This window comes from Carassius gibelio, chromosome A10, assembly GCF_023724105.1.
Source record: "Carassius gibelio isolate Cgi1373 ecotype wild population from Czech Republic chromosome A10, carGib1.2-hapl.c, whole genome shotgun sequence".
In the NCBI taxonomy this organism is placed as follows: Eukaryota; Metazoa; Chordata; class Actinopteri; order Cypriniformes; family Cyprinidae; genus Carassius; species Carassius gibelio.
Window position 1 is genome coordinate 16,414,237 of NC_068380.1, and position 19,439 is coordinate 16,433,675.

Genomic DNA, 19,439 nt, shown 5'->3' on the forward strand with positions numbered 1-19,439 from the left:
AACTGCTTAGAAGCAGATCTTTTAGAAGTCGTGAACACCTCACTTCTTTCTGGGACATTTCCAAACTCCCTAAAAACTGAAGTTGTTAAGCCCCTCCTGAAAAAGAGCAATCTTGATAACACCATTTTGAGAAATTTTAGACCAATATCTAATCTTCCTTTTATAGGCAAAATTATAGAAAAGTTAGTTTTTAATCAGCTGAACAAATATTTAAACTCAAATGGATACCTGGACAATTTTCAATCTGGTTTTCGACCCCATCACAGCACAGAGACAGCATTCATTAAGATAATGAATTATATTCACTTAAATTGTGACTCTGGCAAAATATCGGTTCTGGTATTGCTAGATCTCAGTGCTGCGTTTGACACTATCGATCATAACATACTTCTTCAGAGAATGGAAAACTGGGTCTGGCTTTCTGGGATGGTACTCAAAGGCTTCAGGTCATACTTAGAAGGGAGAGGCTATTAGGAGAGGCTATTATGTGAGTCTAGGAGAGCATAAGTCTGAGTGGACGTCCATGACATGTGGAGTCCCACAAGGCTCAATTCTTGCACCGCTTTTGTTTAGCCTGTATATGCTTCCACTAAGTCAAATAATGAGAAAGAACCAAATTGCCTATCACAGCTATGCTGATGATACCCAGATTTACCTAGCCTTATCTTATCAAAGCAGTAACTAAATCAGCCAACTATCATTTAAAAAACATTGCAAGAATTAGATGTTTTGCTTCTAGCCAAGACTTGGAGAAACTTGTTCTGGTCTTTATCAACAGCAGGGTGGACTATTGTAATGGGCTCCTCACCAGCCGTTCCAAAAAGACCATTAGACAGCTACAGCTCATCCAGAACGCTGCTGCCAGGATTCTGACTAGAACCTGAAAATCTGAGCATATCACACCAGTCGTCAGGTCCTTACACTGGCTTACAGTTACATTTAGGATTGATTTTAAAGTACTTTTACTCGTATACAAGTCACTAAATGACCTAGGACTGAAATATATTGCAGATATGCTCACTGAATATAAACCTAACATACCACTCAGATCACAAGGATCGAGCCAGTTAGAAATACCAAGCGTTCACACAAAACAAGGGGAGATTGCCTGTAGATAACTATGCCGCCCGCAGTTGGAATTGTGACGATTGGGTTTTGGGAAAAACACAAGGAGAGGGTGGATCCAATTGCAAGTATGGTTTATTGCACAAAAAGGGAAATACAAAATAAACAGTCTTGGGAGACAAACAAAACCAAAAGAGGGAACCGGATGAAACGGGAACTCGGAGGAACAAGAAGGTAAGGGGAAGTCTCGGGAGACGAGAACATATCACACATAGGGTAAGGACTCCATACAGACAACAGAGAAGGACAGTGTAATGATATTCCCTTTGTAATCATCGGGAAGAAGGAGGCGGGAACCGGCGCACAATCAAAATATTTTAATAATCAAAAATAAATACAAAATGGTACGTCAGCCTCTCACAGCGACTGACGCGCACAAATAAAAAGCAAACATAAAATAATGTCCCAGGCCTGGTCCTCTCTCGTCCTTCATGGTCGTCACTCCAGTTTTATATCCTTCCATCTCCTACGTGGGACTCAAGACCGGCGGTGGGGCGCAGGTGTAGCTCATCTCCAATCGCTACACCTGGCCTCACTCCTCGTTCCCACGCCTCTCGGCCCCGCCCCACTCGCCACATACCCCCATTGCCCTTCCCTCCGGGGGGGACCGCTCACGGGGACCTGCAGGAACCTGGGGGTAGGACAGACGAGGCGAGAGAAAAGGAGATGGAAGGAGGAGCGACAAGGACGAGAGAGGGGAGAGAAGAAAAAAAAAATAAATCCGGTTCCCAGACGCACTGCTGCTCGGCCCTCCACCAGCTGGGTGATCTCCTCCGCGGTGCCTGACGGTGGCACTGGACGGCCCTCGGCGGACGGCGCGACACTCCTCCGCCGCCCGATGGACGGCGACGGCTCCTCCGGTTTTGGGCAGCCGGCAGGAGTCCCCCGTTCCCTGCCCCTCCGGATTCCTTCGCGGAGGCAGCAGGCTCCGGCCCCCTGGCGAATGGCGCCGACTCCTCCGCTCCCTCACGGACGGCAGCCGCCCCTCCATATCGTGGGCGGCCAGCAGCGAGCTCGCCTGTCCCCGGCAACTCGCTCCAGCCCACTGCCTCGAGCGTCCCTGGCGGCACATACCTCGCCTGCTCGAGGGCACCGCGGATTCACCTCCTTCTCCCGGGTTTCGGCACCACTGTAACGATATTCCCTTTGTAAGCATCGGGAAGAAGGAGGCGGGAACCGACGCACAATCAAAATATTTTAATAATCAAAAATAAATACAAAATGGCACGTCAGCCTCTCACAGCGACTGACGCGCACAAATAAAAAGCAAACATAAAATAATGTCCCAGGCCTGGTCCTCTCTCGTCCTTCACGGTCGTCACTCCAGTTTTATATCCTTCCATCTCCTACGTGGGACTCAAGACCGGCGGTGGGGCGCAGGTTTAGCTCATCTCCAATCGCTACACCTGGCCTCACTCCTCGTTCCCACGCCTCTCGGCCCCGCCCCACTCGCCACAGACAGCAATATATAGGGAGACTAATGACAAAGGATTGGCAGCACCTGTGCGATTTAATTGGAGTGCAATTACTGTGAAGACAGGACCAGACTAGAGGAATTAAAGTGCCTATGGTGAAGTACCTAAGGAGAAGTGAGCTCACTAGGGAACACCCAGGAAAACAGAGGCTGACAGCGTGACATTTCCCCCTCCCCTACGGAGCAGCTGCCAGATGCTCCACCTGAAACCCAGGAAAACCCAACGGAAAATAAGGTAGGAGGGAGGTGGAGCGGAGGTGGACTAGGGGGAAGGATGGAGGGTCAGAAAACAGAGACAGGAGAACCAGATAGAATGGACAGACAGAGACAAACAACCAGGTGGAATGGAGAGACAAAGACAGGACAACCAGGTAAAATGGAAAAAACAGAGACGGAACAACCAGATGGAATGGAAAGGCAGAGGCAGGAGAGGTGTAACACAAAACAAGGAGTCCAGGAGGGTGGTGGACCGGCGGAGGATAAAGGGGAGGGACGGAGGGCCAGGTCCAAAGAAGGAGATAAATAGAAAATCAAAAGAAAACAAAAACACAAAAACATAGGTCCATGGAGGACATCAAGTGATGACCCTCGTGCGGAGCAGAGGACCATCACCACCATGTGGTCACAGCAGAAACCCCCCCAGGGCGGAGCGGAAGACCACCATGTCCTCGTGGTCGAGGCCGGAGTCCCCCAGGGCAGAGCGGAAGACCACCATGTCCTTGTGGCCAGACCCCCGAGAGGATGAAGATCCCCGGTGACTTGACTGAGACTTTGAAAATCCCCGATGACTTGACTCAGTCCTTGAAGATCACTGGTGACTAAACCTGACTCTGAAAGGTCAGCAGTAACTAGCCTTGTCTCTGGAAATTCCATGGTGGCTAATTCTGACTCTGGCAGGTCAAAGGTGACTAACCCTGACTCAGGAAGGTCGATGGTGACTAACCCTGACCCTGGAGGGGTTACCTGACTCGACTCTGAAGGGTCAACCGGAAACTGACTCAACTCAGGAATGTCAACGGGCACCTGACTCGACTCGGGAAGGTCAATAGAAATCTGACTTGATTCAAGAGGAACAACTGAAACATGACTCGACTCTGGAGGGTCAACGGTAACTAACCCTGACTCTGGAAGGTCGATGGTGACTAACCCTGACTCTGGAGGTTCCATGAACACCTGACTCGACTCCGAAGGGTCAACCGGAAACAGACTGAACTCAGGAATGTCAACAGGCACCTGACTCGACTTGGGAAGGTCAATAGGAATCTGACTTGATTCAAGAGGAACAACTGAAACATGACTTGACTCTGGATAGTCAGCAGGAAATAGCCCTGACTCTGGAGGGTCAACGGTAACTAACCCTGACTCTGGAAGGTCGACGGTGACTAACCCTGACTCTGGAGGGTCCATGAACACCTGACTCGACTCTAGAGGGTCAACCGGGAACTGACTCAACTCTGGATAGTCAATGGGCACCTGACTTGACTTAGGACTGCCTGTGGAGACGTGAGATGCCTCTGCTTCGGGCACTGCCTCTGGAACAGCCTCGGGCACCGCATCAGTTACCGCATCGGGAACGGCCTCGGTCACCGCCTCGGCCTCCGGAACAGCAGCGGGCACCGCCTCAGTCTCCGGAACAGCATCGAGCACCTCCTCGGGAACGGCCTCGGTCACTGCCTCAGCCTCCGGAACAGCAGCGGGCACCGCCTCGGCCTCCGGAACAGCAGCGGGCACCGCCTCGGCCTCCGGAACAGCATCGAGCACCTCCTCGGGAACCACCTCGGCCTCCGGAACAGCAGCGGGCACTGACTCCTCCGCTCCCTCACGGACGGCAGCCGCCCCTCCATATCGTGGGCGGCCAGCAGCGAGCTCGCCTGTCCCCGGCAACTCGCTCCAGCCCACTGCCTCGAGCGTCCCTGGCGGCACATACCTCGCCTGCTCGAGGGCACCGCGGATTCACCTCCTTCTCCCGGGTTTCGGCACCACTGTAACGATATTCCCTTTGTAAGCATCGGGAAGAAGGAGGCGGGAACCGACGCACAATCAAAATATTTTAATAATCAAAAATAAATACAAAATGGCACGTCAGCCTCTCACAGCGACTGACGCGCACAAATAAAAAGCAAACATAAAATAATGTCCCAGGCCTGGTCCTCTCTCGTCCTTCACGGTCGTCACTCCAGTTTTATATCCTTCCATCTCCTACGTGGGACTCAAGACCGGCGGTGGGGCGCAGGTTTAGCTCATCTCCAATCGCTACACCTGGCCTCACTCCTCGTTCCCACGCCTCTCGGCCCCGCCCCACTCGCCACAGACAGCAATATATAGGGAGACTAATGACAAAGGATTGGCAGCACCTGTGCGATTTAATTGGAGTGCAATTACTGTGAAGACAGGACCAGACTAGAGGAATTAAAGTGCCTATGGTGAAGTACCTAAGGAGAAGTGAGCTCACTAGGGAACACCCAGGAAAACAGAGGCTGACAGCGTGACATTTCCCCCTCCCCTACGGAGCAGCTGCCAGATGCTCCACCTGAAACCCAGGAAACAACTGAAACATGACTCGACTCTGGAGGGTCAACGGTAACTAACCCTGACTCTGGAAGGTCGATGGTGACTAACCCTGACTCTGGAGGTTCCATGAACACCTGACTCGACTCCGAAGGGTCAACCGGAAACAGACTGAACTCAGGAATGTCAACAGGCACCTGACTCGACTTGGGAAGGTCAATAGGAATCTGACTTGATTCAAGAGGAACAACTGAAACATGACTTGACTCTGGATAGTCAGCAGGAAATAGCCCTGACTCTGGAGGGTCAACGGTAACTAACCCTGACTCTGGAAGGTCGACGGTGACTAACCCTGACTCTGGAGGGTCCATGAACACCTGACTCGACTCTAGAGGGTCAACCGGGAACTGACTCAACTCTGGATAGTCAATGGGCACCTGACTTGACTTAGGACTGCCTGTGGAGACGTGAGATGCCTCTGCTTCGGGCACTGCCTCTGGAACAGCCTCGGGCACCGCATCAGTTACCGCATCGGGAACGGCCTCGGTCACCGCCTCGGCCTCCGGAACAGCAGCGGGCACCGCCTCAGTCTCCGGAACAGCATCGAGCACCTCCTCGGGAACGGCCTCGGTCACTGCCTCAGCCTCCGGAACAGCAGCGGGCACCGCCTCGGCCTCCGGAACAGCAGCGGGCACCGCCTCGGCCTCCGGAACAGCATCGAGCACCTCCTCGGGAACCACCTCGGCCTCCGGAACAGCAGCGGGCACTGCCTCGGCCTCCGGAGCAGCATTGGGCACCGCTTCGGGAACAGCATCGGGCACCGCCTTGGGAACAGCATCGGGCACCGCCTCGCCAACAGCATCGGGCACCGCCTCGGCCTCCGGAACAGCATCGAGCACCTCCTCGGGAATGGCCTCGGCCTCCGGAACAGCAGCGGGCACCGCCTTGGCTTCTGGAACAGCATTGGACACCTCCTCGGAAACAGCATCGGGCACTGCCTCGGGAACAGCATCGGGCACCGCCTCGGGAACAGCATTGGGCACCGCCTCGGCCTCCGGAACAGCATCGGGCACCGCCTTGGGGACGGCAGCGGCCTGCTCGGGAACGTCCTCCTGGACAGCAGCGGCCCGATCGGGGAACATCCTCCTGGACGGTAGCGGCCTGCTCTGGAACGTCCTCCTGGACGGCAGCGGCCCGCTCGGGAACGTCCTCCTGGACGGCAGCGGCCCGCTCGGGAACGTCCTCCTGGACGGCAGCGGCCCACTCGGGAAGGTCCTCCAGGCTTTGAGGAATGGTAGACGCCTGTCTCCTCCTCCTCCGCCCTCTATAATGGCGAGTCTGTGGCACCTTGTCCGGAGACTCAGGCGTTGAGTCGGCCATCTTGTGCTGTTGCGCTGGGCTGGCGGCCGTCTTGGGCTGTCGCGCTGGGCTGGCGGGCCTTTTGTGCTGTGGTGCTGGGCTGGCGGCCATCTTGTGCTGAGGCGCTGGCTCAGCAGCCATGACATGAACCATCTTGGGAATTTCTAGGATCTTAGATGAATTAGAGAAATACTCCAAAAATGTCACTGCTGCCATCTTGGGCGTAGGCGCTGAGCTGGCAGCCATCTTGTACTGTGGCGCTGGAGGCCACTTTGTGCTTTGGCGCTGTGCTGGCCGCCATCTTGCCCCTTGATGCTGGGTTGGCAGCCATCTTGCGCAGTGGCGCTTGACTGGCAGCCATCTTGTATGTTGGCGCTGAGCTGTCAGCCATCCTGCACTGTGATGCTGGACTGGTGGCCACCTTGTGCTTTGGCGCTGTGCTGGCAGCCATCTTGCCTCGTGGTGCTGGGTTGGCGGCCATTTTGAGCAGCGGTCCAGGAGTGGAGGCCATTTTGCACAGCGACGCTGGCTCAGCCGATTTGCGTCTCCCTTCCCCCCTGTGGTCATCATGGGAAAATGCCGGCTCCCAACTGAATCCCGGGTAAACAGGAGCCCACAGTGGAGATCGTTGCCGGACCTCCTCTCGACCGCTTGCTCCGGAGCGACCTCCCCTGGTCCCCCGGAACACCACTAGGCGAGAGCCCTCAAAGCCATTTCTCTCCCGCTGGCTGGCTGGGGAGGAAATGGTTGTAGACATACTGCTGGATCCTTGTGGATGGAGTCCTTCTGTGAAGATTGGGTTTTGGGAAAAACACAAGGAGAGGGTGGATCCAATTGCAAGTATGGTTTATTGCACAAAAAGGGAAATACAAAATAAACAGTCTTGGGAGACAAACAAAACCAAAAGAGGGAACCGGATGAAACAGGAACTCGGAGGAACGAGAAGGTAAGGGGAAGTCTCGGGAGACGAGAACATATCACACATAGGGTAAGGACTCCATACAGACAACAGAGAAGGACAGCAATATATAGGGAGACTAATGACAAAGGATTGGCAGCACCTGTGCGATTTAATTGGAGTGCAATTACTGTGAAGACAGGACCAGACTAGAGGAATTAAAGTGCCTATGGTGAAGTGCCTAAGGAGAAGTGAGCTCACTAGGGAACACCCAGGAAAACAGAGACTGACAGCGTAACAGGAATCAGCTTCCAGAAGAGATCAGATGTGCTAAAACACTAGTCACATTTAAATCTAGACTCAATACTCATCTGTGAGTACTGTGCAGTCAGAACTGATTGCACTATATTTTCACTGTTTTGTTTTTATGTAAAATAATTTTCTAACTATTTTTAAATTAATTTTAATTAAGTCATTTTAAAAGTTTTTAAAATTGCTGGTTTTATTTTTGTTATTATTTTTATTCCTGATTATTTTACTTTCTTTTATGTAAAGCACTTTGAATTATCATTGTGTACGAAATGTGCTATATAAATAAACTTGCCTTGCCTTGCCTTGCCTCATTAAAGGGGGGGTGAAATGCTATTTCATGCATACTGAGTTTTTTACACTGTTAAAGAGTTGGATTCCCATGCTAAACATGGACAAAGTTTCAAAAATTAAGTTGTACGTTTGAAGGAGTATTTTTGTTCCAAAAAAACCTCTTCCGGTTTGTCACAAGTTTCGGAAAGTTTTTTTTCGAGTATGGGTCTGTGTGACGTTAAATGGAGCGGAATTTCCTTATATGGGTCCTAAGTCACTTCTGCCGGAAGAGCGCGCGCTCCCGTATAGCAGAGCACTGAGAGGCTGAGCACAGGCATTCACTGATCAGAGCGAGAGTGTCGCGAAAAGTCACAAAAGAAGTGTGTTTTTGGTTGCCAGGGCAAGACAACCCTGCACAGATTACCAAAAGAGAAACAGCATTAAGGGACCAGTGGATGGAGTTTATTTTTACAGAGCATCAACAGAGTTGTGCAAGTGCTTTTGTTTTTTCCCTGCATTTCGAAGATGCTTGTTTTACAAACGAGGCCCAGTTTGACGCCGGATTTCTACATCGTTTATTTCTTAAGGATAATGCAGTCCCAACGAAAAAGGGTCACGATCGTGTGTTTGAACCGCATGCGGTGAGTAAAACTGCTTCAAAATATCTCTGTGTTGTTAACTTAGCTATCAGCGCGTTAGCACATCAAGTAAACAACATGCGATGTTGTCATCAAACTGCACTTTCCACATGTATAGCTTAAAAAAAAAAAAAAAAAAAAAAGACGACATAAAGTGGAACTTAGTCATTTTCCAAAACCGCTAAGCAAATATATACAGTTTCAGTACATACCACATAGAGACGCCTTTGCTGATGCTGCTCTTGTTAAATTTCAGCCTCTGGATCTGTGTCACAGCTTCCAAACGCTCTCAACGCAAAAGCCTACTGGTGCTCGTGATTCTTTAGCTCCGCCCACACGTCACGCCTCTAGGCGCTCGTGTTTTTCCGGGAAAAATCGGTACAGACTATCTTTCTCTTATAAATATAATAAAAATAAAGACTTTTTGGAGTTATGAAGGATGCAGTCCTACTCTATAGGTAGTCAAGATTAACAGGATATTGAGTGAAAACGAGCATTTCACCCCCCCTTTACGAGAATAGGAACATTCTCCAGGCGCGCCAACCATTTTTCCATCGTTAAAATAGCAAAAATGGATTTGGACACACCCTGACTGCGCCTGCACCGTGTGCTTTACACTTTGCAGTTAGATTGTTAAAATAGGGTTCTAAGTCCAGTTTATCGACTGGTCATTAGGGGCTGGCTGCAAAAGAGAGTCAGTCCCATTGACTCCCCATGTTAAAATGGCCAACTTTACAGTAGAAAAAAACATTCACAGCCTGGTACAAAAAGTGGTTTTGGTCAATATAGCTACTGTAATTGTAACTGTTATGACAAATGTGAGGGGAAGATTTTTTTTTTTTTACTCATCCATTTAAATTAGTATATTAAACATTAAAGCTGTGCACAATCAAGGGCGTAGCCACTTGAGTGACAGGTGTTTTGCTGCTGCTGTCACCACTGTCAAGATAGGTAGGCATGGTTTCAGCAACAAGCCCCCACCTCTTTGCCCATTTACGATTAACCAGGAGTGAAGGCAGTATAGGCAGAATCGCACTGAAAGAAGTGCTCTCTCTCGCGCATGCTCCACTTCTTCAATTCTCATATACAGCCCGTTCTCTGTGCTCAAATACACTAACAGCAGTCCAAATGTTTATCGTGTAGAGTAGCCTATCTAATGTAAATACAGTCTGTTGTGGTTTAATTGAATGTAAACAGGTAAAAACTAAACGTGTGTCAGTTTTACATGCATGCCTTCCTTCTTAAAGAGACAGCATTGCCCAGCAGGAAGAACAAACTACCAGCCTAGCGCCTAGTTGACAGCGTCCTCTTTTAAAAGCCACCTTTGACAATTCCACCTCTGAAACAAGAGGCTAGTCCAGCCTTAACCAAAATAAAACAGCTAAATTTAAGTCAAATGAAAATCCTCATTACAAATGCATCATCAAACAAAATATACAGACACTCAATCCCTCCTACCACACATATTAACAAATGTAATGTGTTTTAAAGGGATAGTTCACCCCCCCAAAAAAATGCCTACCTGTAGTGAATCAATGCAGTTTTGTAAGAAAAATATTGATATTAAAAAAGTTATAACCATTAAATTGTAGTTTGCGCTAACTGTCATAGGGGAAGTTGTACATATGATGTAGGTCGGTGAGAAAATGCTAGTCTCGCAAAAACCAACATTTGTTAACAGTCGAAAAAATAAGGCAAAGTTTCCTTACATTAGCAAAGAAAAACTCTTGGCTCATATTGGAATTCTTTGACTTGGATTCTCATGGAAACTCCAGAGGGATTCATCTGAAAAAAAAGAAAGTCATATACTGTACTGTACATCTAGGGTGGCTATAGAGTGAGGAAATCATGGGCTAAATTTCAGTTTTGGATGAGCTATCCCTTTAAGCACTTTTTGTATCTATACATTTTTGTTGTACTTGTGTGTCCTGTTGTGACTTGTTTCTGTTCAAAATAAGCAACTTTATGCACTCAATTTTTTCTTTGTGTCATGTATGACTATTGTGCATCTAACATAATATTTAATAATGATAAATGTGTTATCCTAATTATATATAATACATTTTTAATAAATAAAAAGCAAAATCCTGAAAGGGCTGATTTATGAGCTATGGATAAAAAGAAAGCACAGCGCCAGATCAGAACAAATGCATATACGTGCTGACTGTTATCAATGACCTGACAACTAAAACAGTGCAGTGAGATCTATTGAGAAACTGAGTTTCTGAGTTCAGTGCAGATTAATTCTCTGATACAAGCCACAAATGTGTTTTTAATTTAAATCAGTTTAAACCTAGATGAAAGAGCTGAAATTCTAAAAAATATTTGCAGAACACAGATAAAAAAATTGTGCCAAAACGATCCAGTTAAAGGAGGCTTTTTAATCAAATAACCAACAAATAACATACATAGTCTATGTAATGGTAAACTTAATTATTGAACATGTTTTGAGATAACAACTAAATCTAATTTCTGAAGCTGTGACATTTTGAGTGTTCCTGCATGACACTACAATGGTCAAATACTTCAATTCTTCTTTAATACACCTCAGAAATATTACCTCCGGTAATACAAGCATCATTATGGGACATTAAATAATCATGTCTCAATTAACATGAGTCTTTTCACACTCAGCATTCAAGTAGAACAAGACAGATAATCAACTGACTGTAAATATAACATTTATTAACTTTGCTAAAAGCATACACATATATTACTGTCACAAAATGGACTACAATATTTTGGTTGCAAACTGGCAATAAAATCAAAACTAAAAATATCGACATACAGTAGATAATAAACTATAAGTCAAACTTATAATTGAATGAGTAATTATATCTCTGTTCCTAAATGATGAATCATTTCGGTAAAGCTGTGAATTTTAAAACACAACTGAAACCTTTAATTTTCATAGCTAATGTTGTCATCTCTTCTTAGTAAAACACCAGCATAAAAAGGTTTGTGAAAGGTTGAAGGCAATGCATTAAAAGTAACAGTTTCCTTAAACAGGGAAAAGAATATGGCCAGAGAAATAGCTGGATTTGGTTATACCATTAGCACCCTTAGAAACCTCTATCCACACACTGTCTCCTGTCTGCAAGTTCAGCACCACGTTCCCTTCGGCAAATGATCTTGCAGTTGATATGTTGATTATTTCAGCAGTTAGCTGTACAGCATCATTTTTCTTTAAGGTCACAGTGGCCAAAGTCTTAGTTCCTATGCATGAGAACTGGAATTCATATACACCAGGAATCTGGCAGACGAACTGTCCTGATGTTTGATTATAATGGTTCTGTCCATTGTAGAGGACCTGACTGAACACAACAACCTTAGCAGTGACAGGAAGGATGGTGCCAACAGAAGCAAAGAAGGCAGACTGCTGTCCTGTGGTATTAATGGGAGGTCCTGGAGGTCCACGGGGACCTGCTACACCTTGTGGACCTGGAAAAATTAAATATTTGAGAAAATTTAAAATAATTGTTAAGTGGTTTTGATAAAATTCTTAATACATAACTTTTTGCTGTAAAGTTGTCATTTTTGCTCCATTGATTAGTTCTGTTATGTAGCTTAAATAATATTATTAATAAAAAAATAAGTGAGATTTGCTTTGTGTTTATGCTAAATCTAGAGGGCATTTTTGATGTATGACTGTCTTACCAGGTTTCCCCGGAGGTCCTCTGGCTCCCCGAGGTCCTTGGAAGAGGTCTGTATCTGAGGGGAAATTAATAGATGTTATATGTTTGTAGTATAAGCCAAACTGTTTGGAATCACATTTTTAAATGTGAATGATGCCCAAAATCCCAAGTAAACTCCCTTGAAGCAAGCAAAAGTAAGGCAGCAGGACTAAAGGTACGGTGCACTTCAGGTGCTGCCAATCCAGTGTACAACAAAGAAGCTATGTCCAGTTAAGAGGTTTTGTCAGGAATTGACATTTTAAGTTAAATCAAAGCTTTTAAATTAATTTCTCTATTTGCTTGCAATTAGGAATAAAACAAACATTTCCAGTGTTTTAATTGCCACCATTACCCATATGGTCAAACACCTTTACAACTGAACCAAACCACGTAGACCACATCTGACAATATTGGATATGTGCCTATACTATCAAAATTAGTTACTCTACAAGTACATATAACAGTAGTAAGAAGCTTAGGCAGAAAATTGCATTCAGAGGAAAAAGATTTATGTACAGTATGATCATGTAGCACATATGAATTAAAGAGCTATTTTGCTCTGGTGCCTTACCGGTTTCAATCCAAGGTGTGAGGTCAAAGGCTGGGATATCCTCACAGTTGATAAAATCGGAAGGACTGGTGAAGCGGAAAGGATTGTTGGGAACTCTGCTGATTCCGGAGTTGTCACAGATGATGCGGGCTAGTGACACAGAGGCCAGTGATTCTTTTTGTTTGGTGGTGAACACTCCATGGTTCTCCCACCACAACCTGAACACACCATGACACTTTTGTATTAACACCTCTCAAACAGATACTAGCCTTATAGAATAAATCAGCTGTGTCCAATCCTGGTCCTGGGCCATTTGGCCACTAACCTGCCCAAAGATTGGAGCTGAACTCTGCAGGTTAGTGGCCCACCAGGTAAAGGCTTGGACACCCCTGAACTAAATAAACAGAGATCTTTACCTGTCCCCCTGGCGGATGTGTTGGAACTGTGTAGAGATGAGGCAGGCAAAAAGAGGACCGACACGACCACCAGGAACAAAAGGTTCAGCGATGCCTCCCAACCAAATGTCAATGTTCTCAGGGGTGCCATAAAGCTCAATCAACCTGCGAGCCAATTCTGTGTTGTTCATCACCACACCCAATTCTTGCTCATTCTTAGGGGCGGAGAGTCCACAGAACCGACGCCATGCATTATAGCCTTAAAAAGAACAACAGAATGCTATCCAGTAAGTTTTCTCTCAAAGATCTACTGTAACATGTAGTTGGCTTCATATCTTTGGGTTTAAAGGGTTTCAAGACTTGGAGTTAATGTTCTACTTTCGAGTTCAGAACATTTACCTGGTATACCATGGTCACGGCTTCTTTGCATGTTGAGGGAAGCCAAGTCCAAAGCAATGTGGGATGTAAATGCAAACAGCCTTTCTCTAAGAGCATTCACCATCATATGGTCCTGTGTATTCAGTTTTGCTGGCCGACCAATCAGTCCACGGAGCAGAGGATCGATGCCCCCTAAGCAAAAAGTAATGCAGAAGAAAAATAAGTTTGAAAGAGGACAGTTGTGGCAGATTTAGGACACTAGGAAGTTATGTTGCAATATGTCTCACAAACTTACCCTCAAAGATAACTCTCCAAGGAGAAAAGAAGGCCTCAAAAAGAGGCACACTTGGAAACTGAGGATGGTTCTGGAAATTTTCATCAAGACGAAAGATGATGGGTTGGATGGCCAGGTGGGCAAAACGGAAAGCTGCAGTGGCAAAGACATTCGCAATGGTAGGGTCCACATTCTCATCGTAACCTGGATATTGTCCAATGTGTCTATTGTAATTATCAGGACCCACAATATGTGACAAGTATTCATTAATCACCAAGATCTAAAAGAGAAAGGAGAGGTTGATCATGCATATATGTTGTACTCCACATGTAACTACTTGTGCTTTATGCACTTTCAATTAGTTGTCTTTACCTGGTTGTAGGCCCCCACAATTTTTCTTGCCTCTTGATAGAGGGTTTCACTACTCCAGGTAGGATTGAGCACATGGAGGGCACGAGCCAATCTATTGTGCTCCCTCAAGAAAAGTGTGTGTATTGAGGTAAGGGCAATGTTCTCGACAACACGAACATCTCCTGCACACATTAAGAGTTCATTAGCATTGCTTCAATGGAGTTAAGCAAATAATCACCCTGTGCCGTAAATTATTAATGCATGGTTTAAATGTGATGACTATGTATATGCTTCATCATTTTATTATGAAGGCACAAGTTACTGACCTGCAATGAAACAAGGCACCTCTGTTAAGGTTGTGTCATTAAGGATTTTCTGACGTGTGGAACACAATTTGCTTTCTACATTGGTGAAGGGCAGGTGCTCTCGTCCATTGTCAAGGAACTGATCATTGACACGTAGAAGACCTCCATCATTGGTCAGGTCTCGAAGTTCCTTTGCTAGTCCATCCTCGGACCCGTAAACCTGGCCACCATCTAGGAAAGCTGTTAGAGAATTGATCTGTTCCCGAACATTGGGGTTCCCACCAAAGATATAGGCAGTGTTCCCAGAACCACAGGCCGGTGATGAGCGGAAAAAAGGCAGACAAGTGTCAGGACTCAGGCGTTGATCTCCTGGAGGGGCCTGTGTTTAAACATGAAATATAACATTAAAGACCGTTGTGAGAACAAAAGTAGAACAATCCTTGACAGAGGGATAATTCTTGACTCACCGGAATTTGGAAACAGGGTTCAGAGTGCTCACAGCTCTGATCACAGTCGATGCCACTGCTGAAGGATCTAATGCTCGGTGAGGTAGGTGTTAAAGTCAGATCATGGTCAACCCATTGCCCAAAGATGGTTAGCATGAAGGTAAATTCACGGTCACTCTCTATGTCAGCATCTGCAGTGCTTAGAATACGATTTGAAACCAATCTGACCTGAAATCGATAAGAAAAACAGAATTAAGACATTGTTAATTGATTGGTGACTTCAATTGTCAAATAAACTATTCATAGCTATCTCCATCATACCAGGGGCAGAACTGAACCATTGTACAATCTGTTGGGATCCCAACCTTTGGGCTGGGAGATGCCATCTTCATATTGAGCAGGCAACCAGCGGGTAAAAGCAGTGTTGGATGCACCAAGGAGTGGGTTTTTCCTGGGAATTATAAATTTAGCTGTTAAGAGTAAGAGTTTTTAGAATGTGTTAAGGAGTAAAAATTTGTGAAAGACTGACCAGTTGTTGCAGACATTGGTGATAGTTCGATATTTGTTTATGAGGGATGTGGTCCTACAAGATGGGGGCCGGGTTTGAGCTGTACAGCCTGTCAGACGTCTAATGGTGTTAAGCTCATCTTGAGTAAGCAGGTCTAGGAGAAAACACATGTTGACAGTCTTGATCATAGAACATCAGACAGTGATAGATCTGATCTGGGCTTTCCAAGTTTTGCAGCATGTTATCTTCATACTTGTAGCATTGATGGACCTCTTGTGAACATGATGGGCTTTCGCACTGATCAGACTGAGTGTCTGCACCATGTAGTCTGCGGCTCTCACAGCCTCTCGTGTCTTTCGAGCCGGCTGTTTCAGAAGACGTAGCTTGTCTGAAGGCTTGATGACATCTCTGCGCACCCTTGCTAGACTCCTGGAAGTGGAAATAAAAGTACAGAAAAGTAACTTTATCAGATCTTAGGGCCAGTCTGGTTGCAGGAGCATCCCTATCAGGTAAGTATTCAAGGGCATCTAAGCTGGAAAACATTCCACACCTCTAGGCGCTAAAGCTCTTGGTCATTTGGTGTGAATCTGTTTGATAACCCTAAGCTCAGATCCTTTGGGTAATTGGGCATTAACACAGGGGTCACGTTCCCTTGAAGGAAATGTCTAGGGTTATAACCTGAGTCCCTGAAAAGAGAACAAAATGCTGCACCGTGTTGCCTTACTTCAGTCAAGTCTGTGTGTCTTCCTTCAAACAACCTTCCTTCAGTGTTGAGGATTTTTAATGTGACTGCCCTTGTATAGATATGCTGGTACACACAGTGACATCAAATGACTGCCGTGGCCAATAAGCTTAAAGTGATTTCAGACATCGGCACATGCTTAAGACATTCCAATAGCATCAACACCATGACACAGTTTTGAGGTTACCTGCAAAACCCTAGATATTTTCACAATCCTTTGGATATTAGCATTCATTGCAGAATTGATAGATATGGCCTGTTCAATTGATCGCTGCATGGATGATTCACTCCCTATAAATACAATTCTTTATTCCCTTTGAGCTAAATTTACCTTTTTTATCTAAATGTAACTTTTACCTAAGTTCCCATTATAAAAATGGTATACTCACTCATCACGAGAATACTTGTAAGCAGCATCCACTATTTTCTTTGCTTCTTCAATTGAATCTAGAATGAAAGGTCTCCCGGGACTCTCTTCTTCTGTTAAAAAAGGAAAGGGTATTACAACATGAGAACATAATTAATCTTAGTGAAACCTGTAATTAATTGGGTAGATGTGTAGATGAATGATAAATGAATTTCCTTCAGTCTAAGACATGGTATTAATAATGCATGATAATACAAGAATAATAATAATACACAGTAATACAACATGTAGCAATACATTGACATATTAGGTGACCTATGTAGTCATAGTGCACAGCTAGATTCTATATATGTAGTCAATGGTTGGTTAATTGTCATTCTAATTGTTCTAATTATTTGGAATAAATCTGCATTAATGCATTTTAACAATTCATCCTCTGCATTCTCTGGACTGGTATGCCAATAGTATCTAGCTTTAAGTATTTAGGTGTTGAGATTTATACGCCTCTGCACACAATAGCTTTAAAAAATATTCAAGGGATTTGACTCGTTGGCGAACGCTCCCATTATCTCTATAAGCTCAAATTTCTATAATTAAAATGGACATTTAACCTCGCATTAATTTCTTCTCTTCTATGATAGAATTATCACCACCCACGGATTACTGCTCCAAGCTTCAAACATTAAAATTTAAGTTCATATGGAATGGCAAATCTGCAAAGATGCTGGTGGTCTTTCCTAAAAATTGCAAACATGTGGCAAGGATACACTGTGCTACTCAAAAAAACTGTTTAAACTTGGTTTAGAGCAATTTCTAAAATTAAGAACTTGTTAAAGTGACATATTTTAAATATATTTACACTGTCACTTCTGAAAAAAAAAAATCAAATATTCAAATATTATGGCAATTCATATGCTCAGATCCAATGGATTGGTGGAATGGCATTTTAAAATGAATTATGTTCAGGTTGTTACACTTTATTTCTAATTGATATATTTCTTTATAATAACTTTCTGTAAAAAAAAAATAATAATAATAATAAAAGTTGGTTAATTTTTGATCGCATTAATAATTTGTAAACTTACCACCCAATGAAAGGGCACAACAGCAACCCACCACAAAAAGAACAGTGTGAAGATTCATCTCTGAAACACAAATTGAGACATTTAGAGGGTGAGAATATGAAAGACATCATGTTTATGATAATTGCATATGATAATTGTCTCATTAATTGTTCTACATTTAAGTGATTTTTTTTTTTTACTTAAAATATTTTTTTTAACAATGAACATATAAAAAGGCTGCAGTATAAATTATTAAATTAAAATACATTTATATATATATATATATATATATATATATATATATAATCTATATTGTTTTCTAATGACCAGGAAAAAAGAATATGGAAGACCTTTACAATAAAAAACAATTCTGAGTGAGAAATGTCTGTTAAATTGAGCACTTAATTACTTTAAATTAATTATTTGCATTTGCAATCAGCATTGCACCAATGCAAACTTAGAGTAAAAAAGGAAAGTTATTTAAATAGAAATTGTAAGCACCTGTGTTCTTACCTGAGTTGCAGATCTCCGGATGTCTGGTTCTGAACTCAAAGCTCCGAATGTGTTGTAGTGAGTGGACAGAGAAGCTGTCCTTTTAACCTGTCTCTCATCCTCAATCTGTTAAGCATCACTGGGGGAATTCTAGGCGGAGAAACAGATTTGCTTCCTTCTTCCTACTTAAAATTGTTTCTGCTTCAAATGTATCTAAATTACAAGAAGATCTTTGCTGAAAAACCTGTTCTACTTCATGCCTTCCACTGTCTGACTGATAGGATGTCTTTTTATAAGTGTCCTCCTTCAGGTTGTGGTACACATATCTTTCTTCTGTGAAACCTTCACTGATTTCTATCAAGTAAACATAAGAATAACTTTCATATTGTAATATTTAATTAAATATTGAATCATACAGAATTAGAATAGTAGATATTTCAAGAATAGTAATATTTCGAGATGAGATTCAAGATTTTTTCCCCCACCATGGCCCTTATGGTTCCAGAGTTATGATCCAAAATGCAAATCTTCTTATTATAGTGGCACTTAGTATCAGATGAGAGTACCCAAATGTTGTCCCAACTAGTCAAACACGGTGGTCTGAATAAAGAATTTTATATTGCTGAAATGTTAAGGCCTTGTGAGGTCCCAGCATGCATTGCAGCATGAATAGCTTATGTACTGTTACATGATTATTGTTTTTGCTGTTTGATGACTTCATTTAAACTTTATTTATTGTTGTTTGGTCATTATTGTTAGTTATTTGTTGTGCTGTGATGTAAAGAGCCCAACTTTTTAACATTTGAGGAAGCCACCATTCTTGAGGTTTGTGTGTCAAGTTTTGAGGCATAGAGAATATGTTCAACCATTTAAATCAATTTTTTGAACATCTTTGTCTTGTAAGATGTTTTACAATCAAATGATGATGTGATGAATTTTGCACTTTTATTTTCTATTTTCAAAATAAGCCAATTAGTATTGCATGAACAAATACATTTATTATACATTTATTTTTACCACAATAATTATTATTGATATCACTGTCGCCATATGATAAAAGTGTTATCATAATTGCCATCCTTAGCATTACTATTATTATAATTTTTTTTGTATTACTATTGTTGTTATTATTATTATTATTATTATTACCATTGTTGTTGTTATTATATTAATATTGATATAACTATTGCAATTGTACTTTCAATACAAAATGTTATCATCATCGCCATATTTAGTATTACTATTATTACTGTTATTATTGTTTCTATTATTATTGATATAAATGTTGTTATTATTATTATTGTTATTA

At 43.8% G+C, this 19,439-nt stretch overlaps 1 protein-coding gene across 1 annotated transcript; it reads right to left on the bottom strand.

Moving 5' to 3' along the window:
* Nucleotides 1-10,991: 10,991 nt before the first annotated feature.
* On the bottom strand, nucleotides 10,992-18,213 carry LOC128021372 (eosinophil peroxidase-like). Its single transcript, XM_052608501.1, has 15 exons — nucleotides 18,152-18,213; nucleotides 17,660-17,719; nucleotides 16,597-16,687; nucleotides 15,719-15,894; nucleotides 15,487-15,619; nucleotides 15,279-15,408; nucleotides 14,979-15,185; nucleotides 14,533-14,890; nucleotides 14,228-14,388; nucleotides 13,877-14,135; nucleotides 13,603-13,773; nucleotides 13,225-13,462; nucleotides 12,830-13,026; nucleotides 12,242-12,295; nucleotides 10,992-12,025 (listed from the first exon to the last, which is right to left on the bottom strand). The coding sequence occupies exons 2-15, from the start codon at nucleotides 17,715-17,717 to the stop codon at nucleotides 11,586-11,588; spliced, it is 2,673 nt and encodes an 890-aa protein (XP_052464461.1). The 5' UTR covers nucleotides 17,718-17,719; nucleotides 18,152-18,213; the 3' UTR covers nucleotides 10,992-11,585.
* Nucleotides 18,214-19,439: the final 1,226 nt, after the last annotated feature.

Bases quoted from the DNA above. Each gene is read 5' to 3' on its own strand.
- LOC128021372 (XM_052608501.1), bottom strand. From the start codon at position 17,717: ATGAATCTTCACACTGTTCTTTTTGTGGTGGGTTGCTGTTGTGCCCTT. The intron at 13,774-13,876 runs GTAAGTTTGTGA...CTTTTTGCTTAG, and splicing joins TTGGAGAGTTATCTTTGAGG to GGGGCATCGATCCTCTGCTC. The intron at 13,027-13,224 runs GTAAAGATCTCT...TGGTGTGTTCAG, and splicing joins CACATCCGCCAGGGGGACAG to GTTGTGGTGGGAGAACCATG.